At 36.7% G+C, this 22222-nt stretch overlaps 1 protein-coding gene and 1 non-coding gene across 2 annotated transcripts; one reads left to right on the top strand and one right to left on the bottom strand.

Moving 5' to 3' along the window:
* Positions 1 to 961: 961 nt before the first annotated feature.
* Positions 962 to 3829, bottom strand: LOC107780689 (putative indole-3-acetic acid-amido synthetase GH3.1). Its single transcript, XM_016601258.2, has 4 exons — positions 3449 to 3829; positions 3179 to 3280; positions 2254 to 2768; positions 962 to 2059 (listed from the first exon to the last, which is right to left on the bottom strand). The coding sequence occupies exons 1-4, from the start codon at positions 3769 to 3771 to the stop codon at positions 1188 to 1190; spliced, it is 1812 nt and encodes a 603-aa protein (XP_016456744.2). The 5' UTR covers positions 3772 to 3829; the 3' UTR covers positions 962 to 1187.
* An 8082-nt stretch (positions 3830 to 11911) lies between these two features.
* Positions 11912 to 12018, top strand: LOC142179700 (small nucleolar RNA snoR97). The gene has a single exon (XR_012708243.1). It is a non-coding gene; the product is annotated as a small nucleolar RNA snoR97 (small nucleolar RNA).
* The last annotated feature ends 10204 nt before the right edge of the window (positions 12019 to 22222 follow it).

Genomic DNA, 22222 nt, shown 5'->3' with positions numbered 1-22222 from the left:
AGCTGCAACGTCGTTACAATTCAAACATCAAAAGTAATGTTTTCGATGCGAAATCTTATCTTAAGGAGTAATTAATCTGGCAAGAATTTCGATATTATAATTTGATATTTTATACTTCTTTTATTTAATATGCTTTCTATTTGAAAGAGAATTTATATAAAAACATAATTCACAATTTAAATATGATTCTCTAGCATCATTTATTTTTAAGTTTCAACAAGTTAATAAAATGGCAAATAATTCACTATACTATACTATGATAACTAAATATTTGTAAATAGTACTAACTTCTCATAAACGTGAAAACAATAATATTTAGGAAAATAATTATAAAAAAATTATGGGCTATTATATAATAAAAACATAACAAATGTTAATAAATAAATACTTTTAAATGAAAGATTTATTTAAAATTTGCTATTATAGCAGTCTTAGTAGATAATGTGCAATAATTGTTATTTTAATTATGACATAAAATACTCTTAACTTAATAATTTATATTTAAGAAAAAAGTAATTTTGAATAGACAACGATTTATTAAGAAAAATTGAGGATTTACAAGGTTAGTTACACACAATTGCATAAAGTTTTATTAGGCGAACCTAGTACGCCGGGCGTTGGGCGTGTCCGGAGCGTAAGCCCCGAGGACGAGGCGTAAGTCTCATGGAACTAAGCCCCACACATGAGCCCAGGGGCGTTTTACGAATGCTCCGCCCCAGGGCGAGCCCCGGGCGAGTCCCAATCCTGCTTTTACGAGGCAGAAATTATTTTTTGAACACAGCTTGCTAACAAGGACTTCAAGAGAGCCAAAACATATAAATAAGAAAATGGCTGAGAACAAAGAAAGGATATACATAATATTGCAGCAAATTGCAGGTTATGAGAACCTACAGAAAGCCGCAAAATAAAAGAAAACATATGTGATAACAATTTCAAACAAATTAAGACACAGAAGAACATATATAACTAAAGACACTTTCGATAAGCAAAGACCAATATTTCGTTTAAGTTCAACACTACAAAAAGATTGGAGAGGGAAAAATAGAAAAAGAAGAAGAAGAAATTTAAAAAATACAGTGAGAGCAGTTACTTGCTTATTAGCTAAGGCCTAATGGAAAATGTCTAAGCTTTGCCATTATTTATTCCATAAAGTCCAAGGATCTACATAACTTGAGTTGACTTAATAATCAGAGTTGTAAACGTCGTCGTTCTGGGGTCCAGTGAGGAGCAGTTGGACTAAAGTGCACTGAAATTACCCTGGAGTCTAGTAATTCCAAGATAGGGGTAAAATTGACACACCTAGGAGCCTTGTACTGATTTATAGATGCACCTCTAGAAATTGCATAGTCCATTAGCTCTTCAAATGTTCCCTTTTTCACTACCCTAATTTCCAATGGTCCAATTGAATTATCTGCAACTCTGCACTGTCGATAAACTGAATTCAATGATTCTTCCATAGCCAAGCAACATTTGTTCAATACATCGTGACTCGGAGAATTATTTGGGTCCTTTATAAGTAATTCCCAATAGATCACATAATGTCCTGGAATTGTTTTAGTGTCGGCGTAGCTAGTGTATTCAACCACACTTGTGTCATGTGGTCGCAAAATTTGCGTAGCGTTCTCAACTGCCTTTTGCAACTCGGCCTCATCGGTTTTGTCCGAATCAATGCTCAATAGCACGTTCTTCCTCCTTATGAATTTGAACTGAGGGGCCGAGTTGTGAAACCCAGTGACCTGGAGAATATCACCAACTCTGTAACGACATAATCCGGCGTAGGTTGTGATCACGAGCTCGTACTCTCTTCCCATTTCCACATCAGCCAGGTCCACGAGACGGGGTGGTGAGTCAGGAGAAATCGTTGCAGGGTTGATTGGGTCATGAGGGATAAACTCACAGTAGCACATATTAGGCATTATGGTGTAAGATACTTCAGATGGTCTGCACATTGGGTTCAAATTAAGGCCAAAATAACACTCGGAAGATGCATACATGGTGCAAGCCTTTGGTAAACCACCACTATAATAGTCTAGTGTATGGATATATTGAGCCATTGCACCTGTCACATTCACATTTAGAAAAATACTATTAGTAACCTGAAAAATAAGACAGGCAGCTTGCTAATTATAGCAAGCTTCATACATTAACATTCAAAATTTATCCTGGTATATATTTATATATATAATTTAACATGAATGACAGTCTATCTTAGACCAGCAAATTTATTTATCAGGAATGTACTGAGCGATGTACCTGTGACGATCACATCCAAGTACTTTGTATTTGGCCAAATTCTAGTAATGATCCCTTCCCAATTCTGACCTTCACACTCCTTGATAACGAACTCAGCAAGTTCAGGATTTGGTTTAAGTATTTTGGACGTGCATTCCTTGATAGAAGGGTCAGAAACTCTAGTGTTTAGTGTCCCATATGCGATATCCTTAGCAAGTTGCTGCCAATTGAGTTGAAGAAAACGAATGGCACGAAGTAGACCAGAGGCAAAAACGGCCCCTACTCGAAGGACTTGTTCTCGCATGAGAAGGCCACAAAGCATTTGAGTATACATGCTCTGGAAAGAGTCGACGCAGAGAATAGCCTCGTTAGGACTTGTATACACATTGTATGGATCGTATGGCCTAGTCTTGAACTGGTCACTTTTGTAGTAACTCGTTAGGACTGGTCTGGCAAGTAGTCCACCAGGAGTCTTGGTTTCTGCCTTTATAAATAGAAAGTACAAGCCTTTCCCTTTGTCTAGTCCAGGTACATACCTATTGATCAATTCCAGAATACATAATCAAAATCACCGAATAAAAACGTGTGTCATTACTTGCAACAACGTTACGTAAATAAAGCTAGCTACCATAACAAATACTAAGTTTTAAGTTGATAATAGGTTGTTACTGTCGAGCACATCAATAATGTAGAGTTAGTGGGTTCAAAATAATCATAATTTCATAATATATATATATATATACATATTAACTTATATTTATCTTTATACACAGTTCGCGAAAACAACGAGTTCAGTTAAGCCCACACCACTTATTCCTAGATCCATTCTGATGATTGAGTAGGTTAAGTTGAGCAATTTGGTAGTACATGACTAACTCCCATTAACGTTCCGTGAAGTAAATCATAAATGCATATTAACAATAGCGCTCTAGGATAGATCACTTACAGATTCATGACGGGCATGAGAAGGCTGTACAATAGCTGTCTCCGGTCTAGCTCCTCTTCAATTGTGGGCATCAGCTTTCTCTCACCAGCAGATGTCCCCGAGCTACAAAATGAATGAGACATTTCAATATCATCTTAGATTTCATGTCAACACTCATCTTGAAGTTTCTTAATTCAGTTACATATATATCACTGGAGATAAGCTAATTTGAAAGATTGTCAAAAATATTATGAACATGCTATTTTATTAAAAAGGTAAATTAAATCTCACCTAGTGAGGAACTCGGAGATGGGATGAGATGAGAAAATTGGAGAACGATCACCATTGGCAATACGCTGAATATCAGGTTGGATTTCCTCGTATGTGACAACTGGTACTTTGGACTTGAATGTGTTACGGTCAGTACCACCACGAAGCTTAAATCTTTGAAGGTACTCAGCATTGTCATTTCGACTTAAGATTTCAGCCAAGACCTTTTCTTGGACTGAATCAACGTTTCTAGTCATCTCCTCAATAAACTGAAGGGCCTTAGCATCTTTCTCACATGCTGGACGGCCAAGAGGAGATGAAGCAGTACTAGTAGCTATGGCCATATTGATATCGTAATATCAATGAGAGAAAATAATTGAAAATGGAAGAAATTAAGGAATAATTTGCAGAGAGTGTTAATGATTTGGCAGCTGGGAATGGCAACCTTTTATAGTGAAAGCTCGAAGTGAAGGGGAGGACTTGTTTTCTATATTGCTACGTCATTTTCCACGTAAGGATGCACACGTTGAAAGATTGATTAATTAAACTTTTTGGCAATTTCTGGTATGGATAATGACCGAGTATTACCTGTATAGACATTGTAATAATTTGTCGGAATTTTTGTCTCAAGAGGAGGATGCAAATGGGACCCAGTATACGCCAACGTGTTTGCTGTATCCAAGACTTATGGGTCCAACGTGTATGCCAGGTCAGCAAGGTCCAGCTAGGAGGTTCTTTTGTCTGGGAGTTGACTGGATAGCCCCTTTTTGGTGAGTTTGCTGGTCGTGGACAAACATATAGAGCTGCTAGGAAGGAGCAAATTCTCTCTCTCTATTAATCCTTAAGGACTGAGCAGCCTAATATATTAGGCCATCCGTTTCATGATTTAGTTTGACTTTTCACAAAATTTAAGGAAAAAAAAAAGAAAATTTTAAAAATATGTGATGCTAAAAGCTTAAGGGGCAAAATCTTAGTGTCATCATGATATTTGTGTGACTATAAAAATTTCTCATTAAGAGTAAAGTGAATAGAATAAAAAATTAATAAGTTAAATTGTTTCTACATATAAAAATGTATTATTCTTTTTTAAAACGGACTAAAAAAAAGTGTGTCATCTATATCATTTATTTTTTCATGAAAGGTCTAAGTATTTACCATTAAAACTTTCATTCTATTGATATGATGGAAATCTCTCATACGATTCAAAATTTTACCTTAACACAGGGTGCATGTTAGTATTTTTTCACTGTGTTTACTCCGTCTCCCCTTTCCTCTTCTCCGATCTCCTGATATAATTGAACAAAAGAAGGTCTAAGTGCATTGCCAATAAGCAAAAGACTCATTCCTCAACGCCATGGTTCAAGTGCTAATACAAATTAATGTCAGTGCCTAGGAAATTTTGTTATTAATATTAGTTATTACGGACAACTGAAATTTTAGAAATTAAAATGATCGAGCAAGGATTTCTGCCTTGTCACATTGCTACTTGTCGGTTAGGGTGGATAGCTTTCCATATATTTTTTTAGCTTAATGGTAGTTCCCACCAGGTGCATGCCCTGTCTAGTTTTTATCGTCTAATGTCTTGTCTTTGCTATTATTATTGTTTATAGATTCCAATTCTATTTTTTTTTCTCCACGTCATGATGATTTAATAATATGTTTGGCCTTTAATTGTACTTACCAGATAGTTCAAGGTAACCATGATTTTTATTTATTGGTACAATCAGTCGTGATCATTTCAACATGGTTACTGACCGTATATTACAAGCAATTTTAAAAAAACTTAATATACTTTGTTCTCTTCTTGATTTAATCATGTACAGAGAATTATTCCAGGTAATTAACTTATTGCATTTTTAAAATGTAAATGGAAATTAGAATGATGCAATTGAATATATATAGTTCATGTACATAATTGGATGGTTTCTGACTTTCTGCTAACAATTGCTCTAATCAAAATTAAAATTAGTATCATTTCACAAAGAAGATGCGGTGAGAAACGGCTAACAAATTTTATGTTTGGTAAACACCACGAACGGGCCGGTAACTAAAGAAGTTCATTCATGGAGTTATCAAGATAAACGTTAGGGTGGAACAAAAAGGAAGGGAATTCAATTCTTTGTTGAAAAATTACATAGGTATAAATATGGTAAAAAAAACTATAATTAGTTTGGTTATATATATGGGTGGTAAAATGGTTAAAAAAAATAGATAACCACCCATATTATCCACTAAAAAATGGGTTGGATAATGAACTTTTTGAAAACGGATCAAATATGGATAAGAACCATATTATCCATTTAGAAAATGGTTAATCAATGGATAACCAATGAGTCTAACTTTTACATTTGTAAAGCCTCAAATTGGGGGTTCCTCAAGTTAGAGTGACTAAGAATTCTCCCAAAAGTGATCATATGCAAGAAGTCATGGATAATATGGTTAACCATATTTGTATGGGTTAAAATTAGATCAGAGAAATTTGGCACACAGAGATATAAGGTCGAGGTCGGACAGGCCGAGGTCGGATAGTCATCAATAGCCGAGGTCGGACTGTCACCAATAGCCGATGTCGGACAGTCATCAATAAGGTCGAGGTCGGACAGTGATGAAATAGCTAGTTTGCTTTGGAATCTTCAAAGGGAATATTCTACTAAATATTCCCTCTAATTGTACTTTTTTAGGATTTTCTATGGATACCCCTTATAAATAGGAAGAGAGGACTTCCAAAAAGGGGGGTTGACTCTCTCTCTCTCTCCCTCTCTCTAGAAAATATGTAAACATACCTCTTTAAAGAAATTAGAGGATCTGTGATACCAGACCTTCATCAGATCTTAAAAGGGTCTTAAGGTTCTTGTATCTGTTATTATTCGTCTTTATCAAATGAAAGACGATCCGCTCCACTCAAGATTTGGTGAATCTTTTCCTTTACTTATATTTTATTGCCATTTAATGTTACTTAATGCATCTTTCATTATACTATTAAATCTGTCCATAATCACGGCCAATATTTATACTCGGCTATGTTTTTCTATTCATATTATTCATCTCAGATCTAGAGTTAATTATCTTTAACTAGGATTTACCCTTTAATTTTCTTTGATTGATTTGTCCAAATTGATTCGTATATCTTTTGTGTCAAACAATTTGGCGAATCAACATTCGGCCTCGTCCGAATCAACCTTCGGCCTCGTCCGTATCAACCTTCGACTTCGTTCGAACCAATACGGGTTAACATTTCGACAAGCTCGAAATAACACCCCTATGCCCAAGGGCCATCGCCAAAAAGAAGAATTCGGCCTCGTCCGAATCAACATTCGGCCTCGTCTGAGTCAACATTCGGCCTCGTCCGATCCAACCTTCGGCCTCGTTCGAACCACGACGGGTTAACATTTCGACAAGCTTTAAATAATACCGCTATGGCCAAGGGCCATCGCCAAAAAGAAGAATTCGGCCTTGTCCGAATCAACATTCGGCCTTATCCGAGTCAACATTCAGCCTCGTCTGAGTCAACGTTCGGCCTCGTCCAAATCAACCTCCGTCCTCGTCTGAATCAACCTCCGGCCTCAACCGAATCAACATGTAGCCTCTTCCGAGTCAATATTTGGCCTCGTCCGAATCAATATTCTGCCTTGGCCGAATAAACATTCGGCCTCGGCCGAATCAACCTTCCGCCTCGTTCGAACCACGACGGGTTAACATTTCGACAAGCTCGAAATAACACCCCTATGGTCAAGGGCCATCGCCAAAAAGAAGAATTCGACCTCATCCAAATCAACATTCGGCCTCGTCCGAATCCACATTTGGCGTCGTCCGAATCAACCTTCGGCGTCGACCGAATCAACCTTTGGCCTCGTCCGAATGGACACTCGGCCTCGTCCGAATCAACCTTCGACCTTGTCCGAATTCACATTCGGCGACCTTGCCCGAATTCACATTCGGCATACTCGCCCGTCCAGATCCGAGGACGCGAATGACCTCCTCCGATGCCGCCATCCTGGCCTCGACGGCCTTCCCCAACTTTACTGTCTTCTCGATCGACTCATCACTCGAGCCATTGGCCCTAATCGAACTCTGCTAAAGTTCAGCCCGCAGGGATACCACTTTGACCTAAAGATTGGCATCCTCAGACACGATCCACACTAGTCGACCTCCCCATCTGAATTTCTCGAACTACGATTAATGAAGTCCGCTCACCGAGTTCGACCACAAGACGACCTCAATAAGAGGAGGGACTAACTATATGGGTCAAAATTAGATCAGAGAAATTCGGCACACAGAGATATAAGGTCGAGGTTGGATAGGCCGAGGTCGGACAGTCATCAATAGCCAAGGTCGGACAGTCGGCAATAGTCGAGGTCGGACAGTCATCAATAAGACCGAGGTTGGACAGTGATGAAATAGCTAGTTTGCTTTGGAATCCTCAAAGGGAATATTCTACTGAATATTCCCTCTAATTGTACTTTTTTAGGATTTTCTATGGATACCCCTTATAAATAGGAAGAGAGGACTTCCAAAAGGGGGGGCTGACTCTCTCTCCCTCTCCCTCTCCCTCTCTCTAGAAAATATGTAAACATACCTCTTTAAAGAAATTAAAGGATCTGTGATCTCAGACCTTCATCAGATCTAAAAGGGGTCTTAAGGTTCTTTTATCTGTTATCATTCGCCTTTATCAAATGAAAGAGGATCCGCTCCACTCAAGATTTGGTGAATCTTTTACTTTATTTACATTTTATTGTCATTTAATATTACTTAATGCATCTTTCATTGTGCTATTAAATCTGGCCATAATCACGGCCAATATTTATGCTCGGCTATGTTTTTCTATTCATATTATTCATCTCGTATTTAGAGTTAATTATCTTTAACTAGGATTTACCCTTTAATTTTCTTTGATTGATTTGTCCAAATTGATTCGTATATCTTTTGTGTCAAATAATTGGGCGAATCAACACTCGGCCTCGACCGAATAAACATTCGGCCTTGTCCGAATCAACATTCGGCCTCGTCCGAATCAACCTTCAGCCTCGTCCGTATCAACCTTCGACTTCGTTCGAACCACGTCGGGTTAACATTTCGACAAGCTCGAAATAACACCCCTATGCCCAAGGGCCATCGCCAAAAAGAAGAATTCGGACTCGTCCGAATCAACACTCGGCCTCGTTTGAGTCAACATTCGGCCTCGTCCGATCCAACCTTCGGCCTCGTTCGAACCACGACGGGTTAACATTTCGACAAGCTTTAAATAATACCGTTATGGCCAAGGGCCATCGCCAAAAATAAGAATTCGGCCTTGTCCGAATCAACATTCGGCCTCGTCCGAGTCAACATTCAGCCTCGTCTGAGTCAATGTTCGGCCTCGTCCAAATCAACCTCCGTCCTCGTCCGAATCAACCTCCGGCCTCGACCGAATCAACATGTGGCCTCGTCCGAGTCAATATTTAGCCTCGTCCGAATCAACATTCGGCCTCGTCCAAATCAACCTTCGGCCTCGGCCGAATCAACCTTCAGCATCGTTCGAACCACGACGAGTTAACATTTCGACAAGCTCGAAATAACACCCCTATGGTCAAGGGCCATCGCCAAAAAGAAGAATTCGGCCTCATCCAAATCAACATTCGGCCTCGTCCGAATCAACACTCGGCCTCGTCCGAATCAACACTCGGCCCCGTCCGAATCAACCTTCGGCCTCGACCGAATCAACCTTTGGCCTCGTCTGAATGAACACTCGGCCTCGTCCGAATCAACATTCGGCCTCGTCCGAATCAACATTCGGCCTCGTCCGAATCAACACGGCCTCGTCCGAATTAACATTCGGGCCTCGTCCGAATCAACCTTCGACCTTGTCCGAATTCACATTCGGCGACCTTTCCCGAATTCACATTCGGTGACCTTGCCCGAATTCACATTCGGCCTACTCGCCCGTTCAGATCCGAGGACGCGAATGACCTCCTTCGATGCCGCCATCCTGGCCTCGACGGCCTTCCCCAACTTTACCGTCTTCTCGATCGACTCATCACTCGAGTCATTGGCCCTAATCGAACTCTGCTAAAGTTCAGCCCGCAAGGATACCACTTTGACCTAAAGATCGGCACCCTCAAACACGATCCACACTAGTCGACCTCCCCATATGAATTTCTCGAACTACGATTAATGAAGTCCGCTCACCGAGTTCGACCACGAGACGACCTCAATAAGCGGAGGGACTAACTGTATGGGTCAAAATTAGATCAAAGAAATTCGGCACGCAGAGATATAAGGTCGAGGTTGGACAGGCCGAGGTCGGACAGTCATCAATAGCCAAGGTCGGACAGTCAGCAATAGCCGAGGTCGGACAATCATTAATAAGACCAAGGTCAGACAGTGATGAAATAGCTAGTTTGCTTTGGAATCCTCAAAGGGAATATTCTACTAAATATTCCCTCTAATTGTACTTTTTTAGGATTTTCTATGGATACCCCTTATAAATAGGAAGAGAGGACTTCCAAAAAGGGGGGCTGACTCCCTCTCCCTCTCCCTCTCTCTCTCTCTAGAAAATATGTAAACATACCTCTTTAAAGAAATTAGAGGATCTGTGATCTCAGACCTTCATCAGATCTAAAAAGGGTCTTAAGGTTCTTTTATCTGTTATCATTCGTCTTTATCAAATGAAAGAGGATCCGCTCCACTCAAGATTTGGTGAATCTTTTCCTTTATTTATATTTTATTACCATTTAATGTTACTTAATGCATCTTTCATTGTGCTATTAAATCTGGCCATAATCACGGCCAATATTTATACTCGGCTATGTTTTTCTATTCATATTATTCATCTCAGATCTAGAGTTAATTATCTTTAACTAGGATTTACCCTTTCATTTTCTTTGATTGATTTGTCCAAATTGATTCTTATATCTTTTGTGTCAAACAATATTATCCGCCGGTTAACCCGTTTTTTATCCGTATTAAATATGAGTCGGGTTGGATAATTTATCTATTTTTTCATTATCCGTTTTCGACTCGAAATATATCTGACCCAACCCGACACGCCCGTTTGTCACTCCTAGTTATATATATATATAAACCCCCTTGCCATAAGGGGAAAATTCTAATGAAGTGATAAAAAGATTCAAAAATTGCTTTAGGTAACAAGGTTTAAATTTCAGGTTTAACATTTTTGAATTTTCAGGTATAAATTTTTGTTTCGCCATTGAGAAAAAGCCCGGTGGTCATCAACCGTTGGAAACGAGCACGTTTGACATATATTACTTGTGCTGGGACAATGAACTTGAACAAAGGGCATAGTTCATCAATGTGATGGGGATTGCTAAAATGGGAGAAACCAACTTTATGAATGATGTTTACGTTTCTTTGTTCATTGTCGAAATCGTGAGTACTACAACGACAACCTTGACCCTGCCAAGGGAAGTTCACTTTTTTATGGCAAGTGATTGGTGATCAAAGCTCAACGTGGACTTAAAAGAGACGTCCTTTTGCCTGCTTACATACGCTCATATGTCAACTTGGACTTCAAAATTGTGCACATGATTGCTGTGCAACTGTTGATAGTCGTCTGTCTCCGACACGGTAAGCTGGAGACGTCTAGTCTAAATCTGTAAATAGTGTTGCAAAAGATTCATCGAGTCATTAATTACATTTGGCATTAATTTATATCTATATTATATTAGAAACACAAATGCCCTTAGCAAAATGTCATTCATCTTTTTTATTCTTTATAAAAAATAATTATATTTAGGATTTAATCAATTATACTTACTTTAAATAAAACTTAAAAAGAAAGAATAAACAACAGCATAGGTAAGAAATCCTAATATCAATTATACTTACTTTAAATAAAACATTATTGTAAATTATTTTTCTAATATTTAGGACTTAAAAATTAATTATATTTTGTATATTAAATATTTTATTATTTGAACTAGGTAGAAATCCTAATATTTAGGAATTCAAATCAATTATACTTACTTTAAATAAAATATTAAAAAGAAAGAAAAAACAACAACATACTTTAATCACGTTTTTCTGCCCGATTCTTTTATTAACAAGAGATACACTGCCTATTATAGCTTTATTTACATATTACAAATAAAATACTTACTATCAATTAATTAATGTTTACCTAGAATAAAGAGTAGAATGTAATACTAATGGCTTTTAATCTCATTGCAAACTTGATCTTGATCTTGATATCTATCTATCTATATCTATATAAAATATTAAAAGTATGAAGACCCTTAGTGAAATATTATTCGCTTTTTTAGCCTTTAAAAATAGAGTTCACAATATATAAAATTTTAATTATAATAAAATTATTTTTCTAATATTTAAGGCTTTAAGATTAACTAAATTTTGTTTAAATGCTTCCTTATTTGAACTAGGTAAAAACTCATAATACTTAGGATCTAAAATTGAATAAGATTTTACTTATAAATTTTTCCTTATTAAAATTGTACACTATTTCCTTAAATCTGACTTTCATTAAACTTCATTAAATCTGACATTTATATCATTAAATTTCATAAAGTTAGTGTTGTTTATTAGCTTCTTTTCCTGAATATCCAACGAGATTGGAGTTAAATCCTAGCACTACTTGTGAAAGAAAACAATTTTTTTTTTGAGACGTTGGGAATTATAATGTAATGAAAACTATTTTCCAAGTTTTTGTCTTCATTTAAATTTTGCAGAATTAAACACCTAAGATCATTAAGAATGTTTCCAAATTCTATTTTTTTCCCGGACCATGTGGTATTACAAATTCTAAATTTTCACATATGCACAATAATCTTAAGGCAGCCAATTTATTTTCTATTTTTGATATAAAATATTCAATCATTAATGATGAATAACACGAACATCATATGTTACGTTAGATATAGTATCATTAAATAATTTTTTATACTTAAAACTTTAAAATTAACTAAAAGTATTTTATTAATATTTTCTTTTTGAACTATTCGTACGAACTCATAATATTTATATTAAAAATCAAAACAATTTTTACTTATCTTAATTATTTTCTTATTTGAATTACGTAAAATAACTAAAACATGTTAATCTAATTCATATCCAAAAGAAGAAAAACTAAAAATTTAAATTCAATTCTTATTTATCAAGAGCTAATGACTATCATGGTCATCGAATATGAATGATCTAAGTTGCACCCATTTCAACAATTTTGCTTTGAATAAAAAAAATATCGAAAATATGATCAAGGTATATTGTCTCCTGCTTCTGCTAATTCAATCAAAATTAATATCACTAATTCAAATGAGAAAAATGAGTTTAAATATAACAATGAACAAGAAATCCAAAAATGAAAAAGTCCACAAAGAATAAGTAAGAACTAATTGATACTAAAATCGAAAATATCAGTCGATACTCCTTCTATATTCAAGGATATTTTAGATTCTCAAATTCTATTTTGCTTTGTAAATATATACAATGTGTAAATCTCATTTTAGATAATACTGTCATTAGTACTAGTATTTTGAAATTCACTGTAATATTAGTTGATAACCAAAAACACAAAGAGAATCTACTTTTTTAAAGAAAAGAGAACACTTTTAATTTCTGGAATTATTCCATGCAGGGATACTTGAGAAAAAAATTAATTGTTTCAGAAAAATTGCTATATAGAAAGATAAGTTTAGTTAAATTCCAGATAGTGATTATGAAAATTCATCTATTCTCTAAAGGTTCAGGTAACAAGGTCAAAGACAAAATAGAGTTACACCCTTTTTTTTGAATGATGGTAATAGTTCATTAATCACAATTAATAAAATGATGTATTTAAAAAACTTGATATAATTATTAGACAAGAAAAATAACTAAGACAATCTTAATGTATTGTACTAATATTTATGTTTTAGCTTATAGTGATTTTTGAATTCAACTAGAGTTTCTCCACTTAAAATTATGATAAATTAGTGATGGACTATATCTCTTAATTTTCAAATTGATTATCGATTTGATAAACTTGGCATTCCTGTGAGGCGCCAATGAAGAAGCTAGATCAAAGTATGGGTTAAATATATGTATTATTTGAATTTATTTTTATGTTAATATTTATTTTTAATATTTTCTTCTATCAGTGTTCGCATTATATGCCTGAGGATTTCTATATGGTGCAATTTCTTCCTCTAAATCTAAATAAATCAACATTAATCATTTTTAAGAACTCAACTTTTTAATTTTATTTTGTAAATAAAATATATTATTTAATAATATTTTTTTAATTATATATTAATTGATATACATAAACGCGTAAAGTATATTGCTAAATGCCGTTCGCCTTTTTAAATCTAAAAAAAGTTAAATTAAATTCATATATAATGTCACGACCCGAATTTTCCACCCTCGGGAGCCGTGATGGCGCCTACTAGTGAAAGCTAGGTAAGCCAATTGTGCCACTTACTTAACCTTTTTCATATATATTTAATCCTTTAACAATGGTGAACAAACATCACATAAACAACGGAATTGAATAAGCGGAAGAAAATAAAATGTAACAGTTTAATATTAATACCGATACAACTCCATAAACCAAAATCTACCCAGATCTGGTGTTAAAATTTCACAAACTGTCTAAGAATACTACAAATAAGGGCCCGAAAGACAAATATAAGCAGTTTCAGAAGTACATAGAAGAAACAGTATAGAAAGATAGAATGAGACGCCAGGGCCTGCGGACGCCTGTAGGACTACCTCGGGTTACCTGAATGGACTGAAGACAACACCCTCACTGCGGTCCAAAAGCTGCAGCACCGGGATCTACACACAGTGCAGAGTGTAGTATCAGCACAACCGACCCCATATGCTGGTAAGTGCCTAGCCTAACCTCGGCGAAGTAGTGACGAGGCTAGGACAGGACTACCAAATAAACATGTGCAGTTAAATCATATACAACGGAAAGTAAAGGCAGAAATGTACAGTTAAGGATAGGAGGGGGAACATGCTGCGGGGAACATCAAGTAATAACAGAAGAACAACAGATAAATATAAGGAACACCAAAGTTCAATTGTAAACAAAATTCAGAAATAAAGACAAGTGCACAACATCACTATTCGTGCTTTTACTCTCGTCCTCACCATAAAATCAATAAAATCGGCTTGGCAGCATCCTTCGTGCTTTTACCTCGCATAATCATGGCATGGAATGATCCTTCGTGCATTATCACTCATATCATGGAACAGAATTGTACATCGTGCGGCACGTCATCACCCATCGTGCTTTAACCTCACAAAATCGGCACGACATCACCCTTCATGCATTAACACTCTCTCACAAATATCATGCACGGCATCACCCTTCATGCTTTAACACTCTTCCTTACCCAAACAACAATCGCAAAGCAATAAGGTCAATAGAATCAATAAAATTCCGGCAAGAAAACAATAATATATCAACCATATCCCGGCAAGGGAAACAATATCAAAACAATAACATCCCGGCAGGGGAGATAACATCGAAAGTAACAACATCCCGGCAAAGGAGACAAATATCATAAACCTCTTCTCTTTTCCACATTTACTTCACAACTCAATTCACAACTTGAGCCAATGCTCTAAAATGTTCAATTGCCAATAATAATTTCACAAATCATTTTACAACTTGAGTCAATGCTCTTCAATGTTCAATTACCAATAATACTTCCACAAGCCTTGTTCAACAAAAGAAATCATCATATAAAGCACGAATAATATGAATCGGAGTCACATTAATCATTGTATAAGACTCACAGGTATGCTTGACACCAACGTATAGATACTCATCACCATGCATATACGTCGTACTCAACAATTAACGCATAGCAAATAAGACACGACTTCTAATCCCTCAAACTAAGGTTAGACCAAACACTTACCTCGATGCCACGAATACAATTCAAGCCTCAACTACCGTTTTACCTCTTATTTCCACCACCAATTCGCTTGTATCTAGCCACAAGCTACTTAACTATATTAATAAATGCTAAATGAATCAATTCTAATGCATGAAAATAAGTTTTCCAAAGATTTTTCCAAAAAGTCAAAACTTGACCCTGGTCCTACATGGTCAAAACCCGAGGTTCGAACCAAAACCCAATTACCCATTCACTCACGAACCCAAATATATAATTTATTTTGAAATCGAACCTCAAATCGAGGTCCAAATTCCCAAAATTTGAAAAACCTAAGTTCTACCCAAAACACCCAATTTCTCCCATGAAAACCCTTGATTTTGAGTTGAAATCATGTGAAAAGATGTTAAAGATTAAGAAAAACGAGTTAGAAATGACTTATAATCGATTTGGAAGAGTGGTTGTCTTTGCAAAATCGCCCAAAGGTGTTTAGGTTTTGAAAAGGTTGGAAAAATGCAGAAATTTTTGGCTAAGTTATGATTTAGCAGGTTGTAGATGTCGCAATTACGACCAAGGTTCGCAATTGCGAACCCTTAAGAAACATGCTATCTTCGCATTTGCGAAGAATAAGTCGCATTTGCGACTCTGGCCCTATTCGCATTTTCGATAAAATGGTCGCATTTGCGATAAGGCCTGCCCAGGTCATCTTCGCATTTGCGATACAACTTCGCAATTGCGAAGCCTGCAGGCCTACAATACACCAATAATTTTCTAAGTCCAATTTCACTCCGTGGCCAAAAACCTTGAAAAAGAGACCAAAGGTGGCTGTTCTTGCAAAAACAGCCTTCCTGCGCCCTTTTGGGGACATTCAGCTATTTTAAACAAGAATGACATCACCTTACTTATATACAATAAAATATTTTTGTTCTTTTTGGGCTAATTTTGCAAAAAGGAAAGTTGAACCCGATGGGGATTGCCTACGTATCCCATATTCAGAGATAATCAAACTGGCGTAGTTCGGGTAGATTTGACAAAATGAAAACAAAACCAACTATTTTCAAAAACAAAATTCTCTTTTTTTTTTAAAATTTCGGCAGAGTTTACGTATATTTTTGGATATTGGGGTTTTCAAAAACAAGCAATTATCTCTCTTAGCCCTCACGTTTTCCTTTTTTTTCCCAACTTTTTTCCTATTATTCATAAGCTGGTCAACATGCAAATCCGAAGCAAATAAATGCACAAGTAACAAGTAGGATGCATCAGGATGGTCTTTTCATTTAGAGTAAACCTGTCCTAGACAGACCCAACTCTTGTGTTGAGTCTCTAAAGTCAAATACACGTGATGCAAACAAACGTTCCTACTAGAGATCCGGCATGAGGTTTTGTTATACTAGGTTTAAAACCTGGGTGTATTGTTCTAGACCTGGCTTATCCAAGCGGACAGCTCGAGCCGGGGGGGAGGGGGGCAGCGTACCGGAAATACAGAAGCTTCACCAGCTTTGCAACTTGTCTGAACCTCTTCTAAAATTGGATAAGACTCTAAACAGAAGAGAAGTCACACGAAGTGCACACTCCCCAGATGATTTAGAAGACTTTGAGAGAAGAAGAGTTTCGCAACAGTTTATATACAGTTCATACAATATCAAAGCGGTAAAAAACGGTATTTAGCACATATGCTCAAACATGTAAAAAAAAAACAGATAATAAATAAAGCCAACTATAATGGCTATTCTAAGCTAGAATTCTTGAACCCTGAACCAGAGATACTGGGTTCGATCCCCAGTAGAGTCGCCAGAGCTGTCACACCTCCTTTTTACACACCCGAAGGGGATATAAGGGTGTTTTTCCAATTTAAGTGACATTATTCGAAATGGGATTATTTATTTATTTTTTAGAGTCACCACTTGAAATATTTTAATTGGTGTCCCAAGTCACCGGTTTATTTTAAAATCCCAAATCGAGGAAATTTGACTTTCCTTTTGAAGTCTGCGAACCAGAAATTCTAAGTAAGGAATTTTGTTAACCCGAGGGAATGTGTTAGGCACCCCCGGATTCCGTGGTTCTAGCACGGTCGCTTAAACTATTATAATTGGCCTATTATTTGATTTTAATATATGTTTTAACCTACAATATATTTTATCTTATTGAACCGCTTTTAATTATTTTTTGGAAGGTTCAATGTTATTTAAAATACGCCTTGAACCACGCCACATGAAATGCACCCACGGTCCGCGATGCATTTTATTTAACGTTGTTGGGATTTGGATTTGGGTCACATGAAATGCACACCCAATTTTAGGAATATAATTTTTAAATAGCGTGCCTAAAGCAACTACTCACTTTTCAAGTTTGCGAGGGCCATGGAAAATTCAACTAAATGGCACGCCTCGATTTCTAAGGATTCAAAATTAATTAACTGAGGGTCATGCTCTTTGAGATTTTATTTGGCACGGCACACCTCGATTCCAATTTTTAAAGGGAACTCAAACTAAGCTTTGGAGGGCCATAAGCTATATCTTACTTGATATGGCGCACCTCAAATCTAATTATCTAAAAAAAATCTTATTTTTTTAAAATTGTGAGGGCCATAGACTATTTATCTAATATGGCGCGCCCCATCTAATTAAAGGAATTACAACAACGTAATTACCCCTATTATCTTACATTTTTACAAAAAAACAAACAAAAAGAAAACCCTAAAACACTAAACTCATCCGCCCCCCCTCTCATGTTTCTTCTACTTCTCCGAACTCCTCACACCCCTCCTATGGCTGCCCAGCCTCCATTGTCACCACGCACACACATACACACCTCGTCCTCATCTCCGAGCAGCCATGGCTGCTGTCTCATCTCCTTCATCAAGCTCGTCCATGGCGGACATTGCTTTCTGCTTCATCTTCGTCGTTCGGCATCAAGCTCGAGCTTGAGCTCGACGTCCATGGCTGCCCCCCTCACACCCCAGCCTCCATGTCCAGCCATAAAAATGAACCTTACTGCTGTGTCGTCTTCATGTCGTTCGTCACCACTATGACCGCCTTTCTCGTCGTTGTCTCCTCCATGGCGAGCTCAAGCTCGTCCATGGATGCTTCACCATCTCCAGTAGCTCCCCCCGCCTCCAACGAGCCAGCCTGCTCCGTCGACACAGCCGGACGACCACCAGTCTTTCGTCGACGTCCAGCTCCACAGTCGACGACCAGCAGGTCCCACGATCCTCCATATCCATCCACCAACAACCCAGCCCCATCGTTCATGGCTGAACGTCCACCATGACAGCCCAGCAGCCCACGACAACCCAAGCCATGGCTACCCCGTCACAGTCATCATTCACCCCAGTCCCGCCTCGTCGTCGTAGCCTGTCGTTTGTTCGATCTATTGGTCTGCGGAGTGTTAAAGGCTATTAAGGTCCGTCTCATCTCCCTTTCTCATTTTTAGGATCTATATACAAGTGAGATAAGAGCCGCTAAAATCTGTTTAAATGTTATGGTTTAAGGAATTCGAATTTCTTCTTAGTTGAATCTGGGTTGTAAAAATTAGATTTTTGTTTAATCGAATTTGAGTTTGATTGGTTTGTCATTCGTGATTATTAGTTGTAAAATGTATAGTATCTTTGCTAATATTGAGTTGGTTCGAATGATTTCATTTTGTGTGATGTTTGGTTTCCTTTCTTGTCGATTGTTCATCATTTTCTTGCATATGAGGTTAGTTTGTTTTCATTCAGTATGTTGACAGTGTTCATTTGTTCTTGTTTAGGCTTAATCTAGAAGTGTGTTAGTTTAGTCACGCAATATTTATTTTGATGATATTTGGTCTGAATTGAGTTTCATAGTTTAAGTTGTGATTTAAGTTTGTTGAATCTTTTCATTTATGTTCATACTTTGTTTGATTGATCTTGAATCCGAAATTAGTATAGTTTGATTTTCTTGATTGTTGAGTATCATTTTTGATTATTTCTTCAGTTTGCTTCATGATTTTGTTTAGTTTTAATATAGGAATTGTTGGTTGTAAAGTTGTTAGATTTTAAGTTCAAATGATTATTGAATTTAGAAATCTGAATATATTTGTTTGTTGTTGTTGTTGTTGTTGTTGAATCTGAAAGTAGGTTTGTTTGTTGTTAAAGATGTTGTTCAATCAAGATAATTTTAGTTGTTTCTTTGTTGTTCATCATTTAGTTTGAATTTTGTTGTTGAACATTGTTAGAAATTGATCATATTGACTATATTTTGTTTAAAATTGATTAGGTGAGTTGGTTATAGCTGATGGGGGTAGTTTGGTAATTTGCAGTACGTTCAGGGGTAAAATGGTAATTGCAATAAGGTCGGAGGGGTAGTTTAGGAATTGTACATTTTGTAGTTCTTTATGTTAAGAATGGGGGACAAAATGTAATGAGGTGTGGGTGATATAATTGTTTAATATAATGGGGGACAAGACATAATGTAGTGGAGAGGAATATTGTATTTGTTTATGTTTGGCATGGGGGACAAGATGTAATGGGGTGGGGTTGGTATATTTGTTTAATGTAGTGGGGGATGAGTGAGAAGATAATGGGTTTGGTAGGAGAAAGTATGGTTTTATTAATGGATTATAGGGTTTGGGAGGGGAAATAAATAAGAGGTCTTGAATTAGATTTTAGGAAGAGAATAAGAAAAGAACGGACAAAGAGAAAAAAAGAGCTGGATATTTAAGAGAGAAAGAAAAATTCCGAAAAATATTAAAACTTTCAAATAAAAAAAAAACTAAAAAAAAATCTTCTGCTTTCTTTCATTGTTTGAAATCAGCATTAATTGTTGTTGTTTCATCAAGCTTGAAGCTTTTGTTTTGGGATTACTGCTCCACCGGTTTGCAAACTCTGTTCCTGGTTGTTACTGTTGCTGGACTGTTGTTGTTGTGTTGTATTGTTATTACTGATGCTGATTCTCATCTTCATCTTCTTTTGTTTCCAATATCAGGTACACAACTGACACGCTAATTATTGTAAACTGAAACAGGAAGCATGAATACGAAAATGAAGAGTTGAAATTCTAAATTTACTATAATTATATTCTGAAGTTTATTTGTATGTATAAATTATTTAGCTTGCAAAAATCAGAATCATGTAGCTATTTAATACATATAGTGGAACATCCGACGATAGCTTAACGGATGAACTATCTACATATATTGCCTAAAAATAAATAAATGGTGTAGTAACTCCGTCGAGTCAAAAATCAAACGAATAGGCCATCTAGTAGGAACTTGGTAGAAATATTGTTTAGTTAAATAATATTGGTTAATTTCAGCATGTAAATGGTCTAGGATTAAAATTAGATTGCTAAGTTTTTTTTTTAATTTGACAAACTGAGAACATGCCTAGTATAATGTAACTAGGTAATAACATGTAAATAAGACGGCCCGGGTCTAGTTTTATGTCATACACGTTGGGCATGGGCCCACAGTGGCAACAGACTGTCCTGTTTGCATCATTTTCAGATTTTATGAATCATATTCGAAATCCATCTATAACAACTCAAGCATGTAAATAAATTAAGATATTTTCTCTTTTATTTTGTAGAGACAAATTTCAATAGAAAAATGGAGGCATTTTAGGACTGTCCTTTTAAAAATAAAATGAGATGAGCCTCGCCCAATAAAATGCACCAATTGTGGGGCCCTCAATAAATATTTAATTGAGTATTTAGAATTCGGGATGGACTGTTTAGTGAATTCCACGGTCTTACCCAGAAATAATAATACGCTAATCGCTTTAGGCACGATTTTAATAATAATACATTCCTAAACACGGGTGCGCATTTATGCGACCCAAATCCAAATCCCAAAACATTGAATAAAAATACGTTCCGGATCGCGGGTGCATTTTATGTGACGCAATCCAAAGACATGTTTTTAAACGATGTTCACATTCTTTTAAAAATATAATGATAAAAGCGGTAAAGAGTTAAAACTTTCACATGAGCGCATAATTGTATAAAATCAGATAAACAAGCCGAATATGACAGTTGAGCGACCGTGCTAGAACCACGGAACTCGGGAATGTCTAACACCTTCTCCCGTGTTAACAGAATTCCTTATCCGGATTTCTAGTTCGCGGACTGTAATACAGAGTCATTCTTTTCCTCGATTCGGGATTAAAATAGGTGACTTGGGACACCCTAAATCTCCCAAGTGGCGACTCTGAAATAAATAAACAAATCTCGTTTCGACTGTCCTTTAATTGGAAAAAACTCCCTTACCCTCGCGGGGGCGGAAAAATGAGGCGTGACAGCTCTGGCGACTCTGCTGGGGATTAGAGTTGTTAACCCAGAACCACTGGTTCAGGGTTTAAGAATTCGAGCTTAAAATAACTGTTATAGTTGGCTTTATTTATTATCTGATTTTTACATGTTTATGCTTAATGTGCTAAATGTTGCTTTTTACCGCTTTAATATTATCTGAATTGTGCATATAAAACTGCTACGAAACCCTTCTTCTTTCTGAGTCTTCTGAATTTATGGTGCACACGTGCGCGTGGCCCACCTTTCTATTAGAGGTCATACCAAATAGAACGAAGTTGGGACAAGTAACTAGGCCGGGTAGACTTTCGTGCTCCCGGTACGTTGCCCCCACTTCGGCTCAAGCTGTCCACTTGGGTAAGCCAGGGCTAGAACAATATGCCTCAGGTTTTTCACTTAGAATAACTCAGTTTCATGCCGGATCCCTAGTAGGAACGTTTGTTTGCATCACGTGCATTTGACTTTGGAGGCTCAACACAGGGGTTGGGTCTGTCTAGGACATGTGTACCAAAAAATGAAAATGACCATCCCGATGCATCTTACTTGCTGCTACTTGCACATGTATTTGATTCGGACTTGAGTGTTGACTGACTTTTGAATATCAGGAATAATATTTTGAAATTGAAAAAGAAAATAGCGGTTAGGGAATTGATTGTTTATTTTTGAAAAAAAACCCAATGCCCAAATACTGT

Source organism: Nicotiana tabacum, chromosome 3 (genome assembly GCF_000715075.1).
Source record: "Nicotiana tabacum cultivar K326 chromosome 3, ASM71507v2, whole genome shotgun sequence".
NCBI classification, from domain to species: Eukaryota; Viridiplantae; Streptophyta; class Magnoliopsida; order Solanales; family Solanaceae; genus Nicotiana; species Nicotiana tabacum.
The sequence above is the reverse complement of the archived record's forward strand: the minus strand, read 5'-3'. Positions and strand labels throughout refer to the sequence as shown.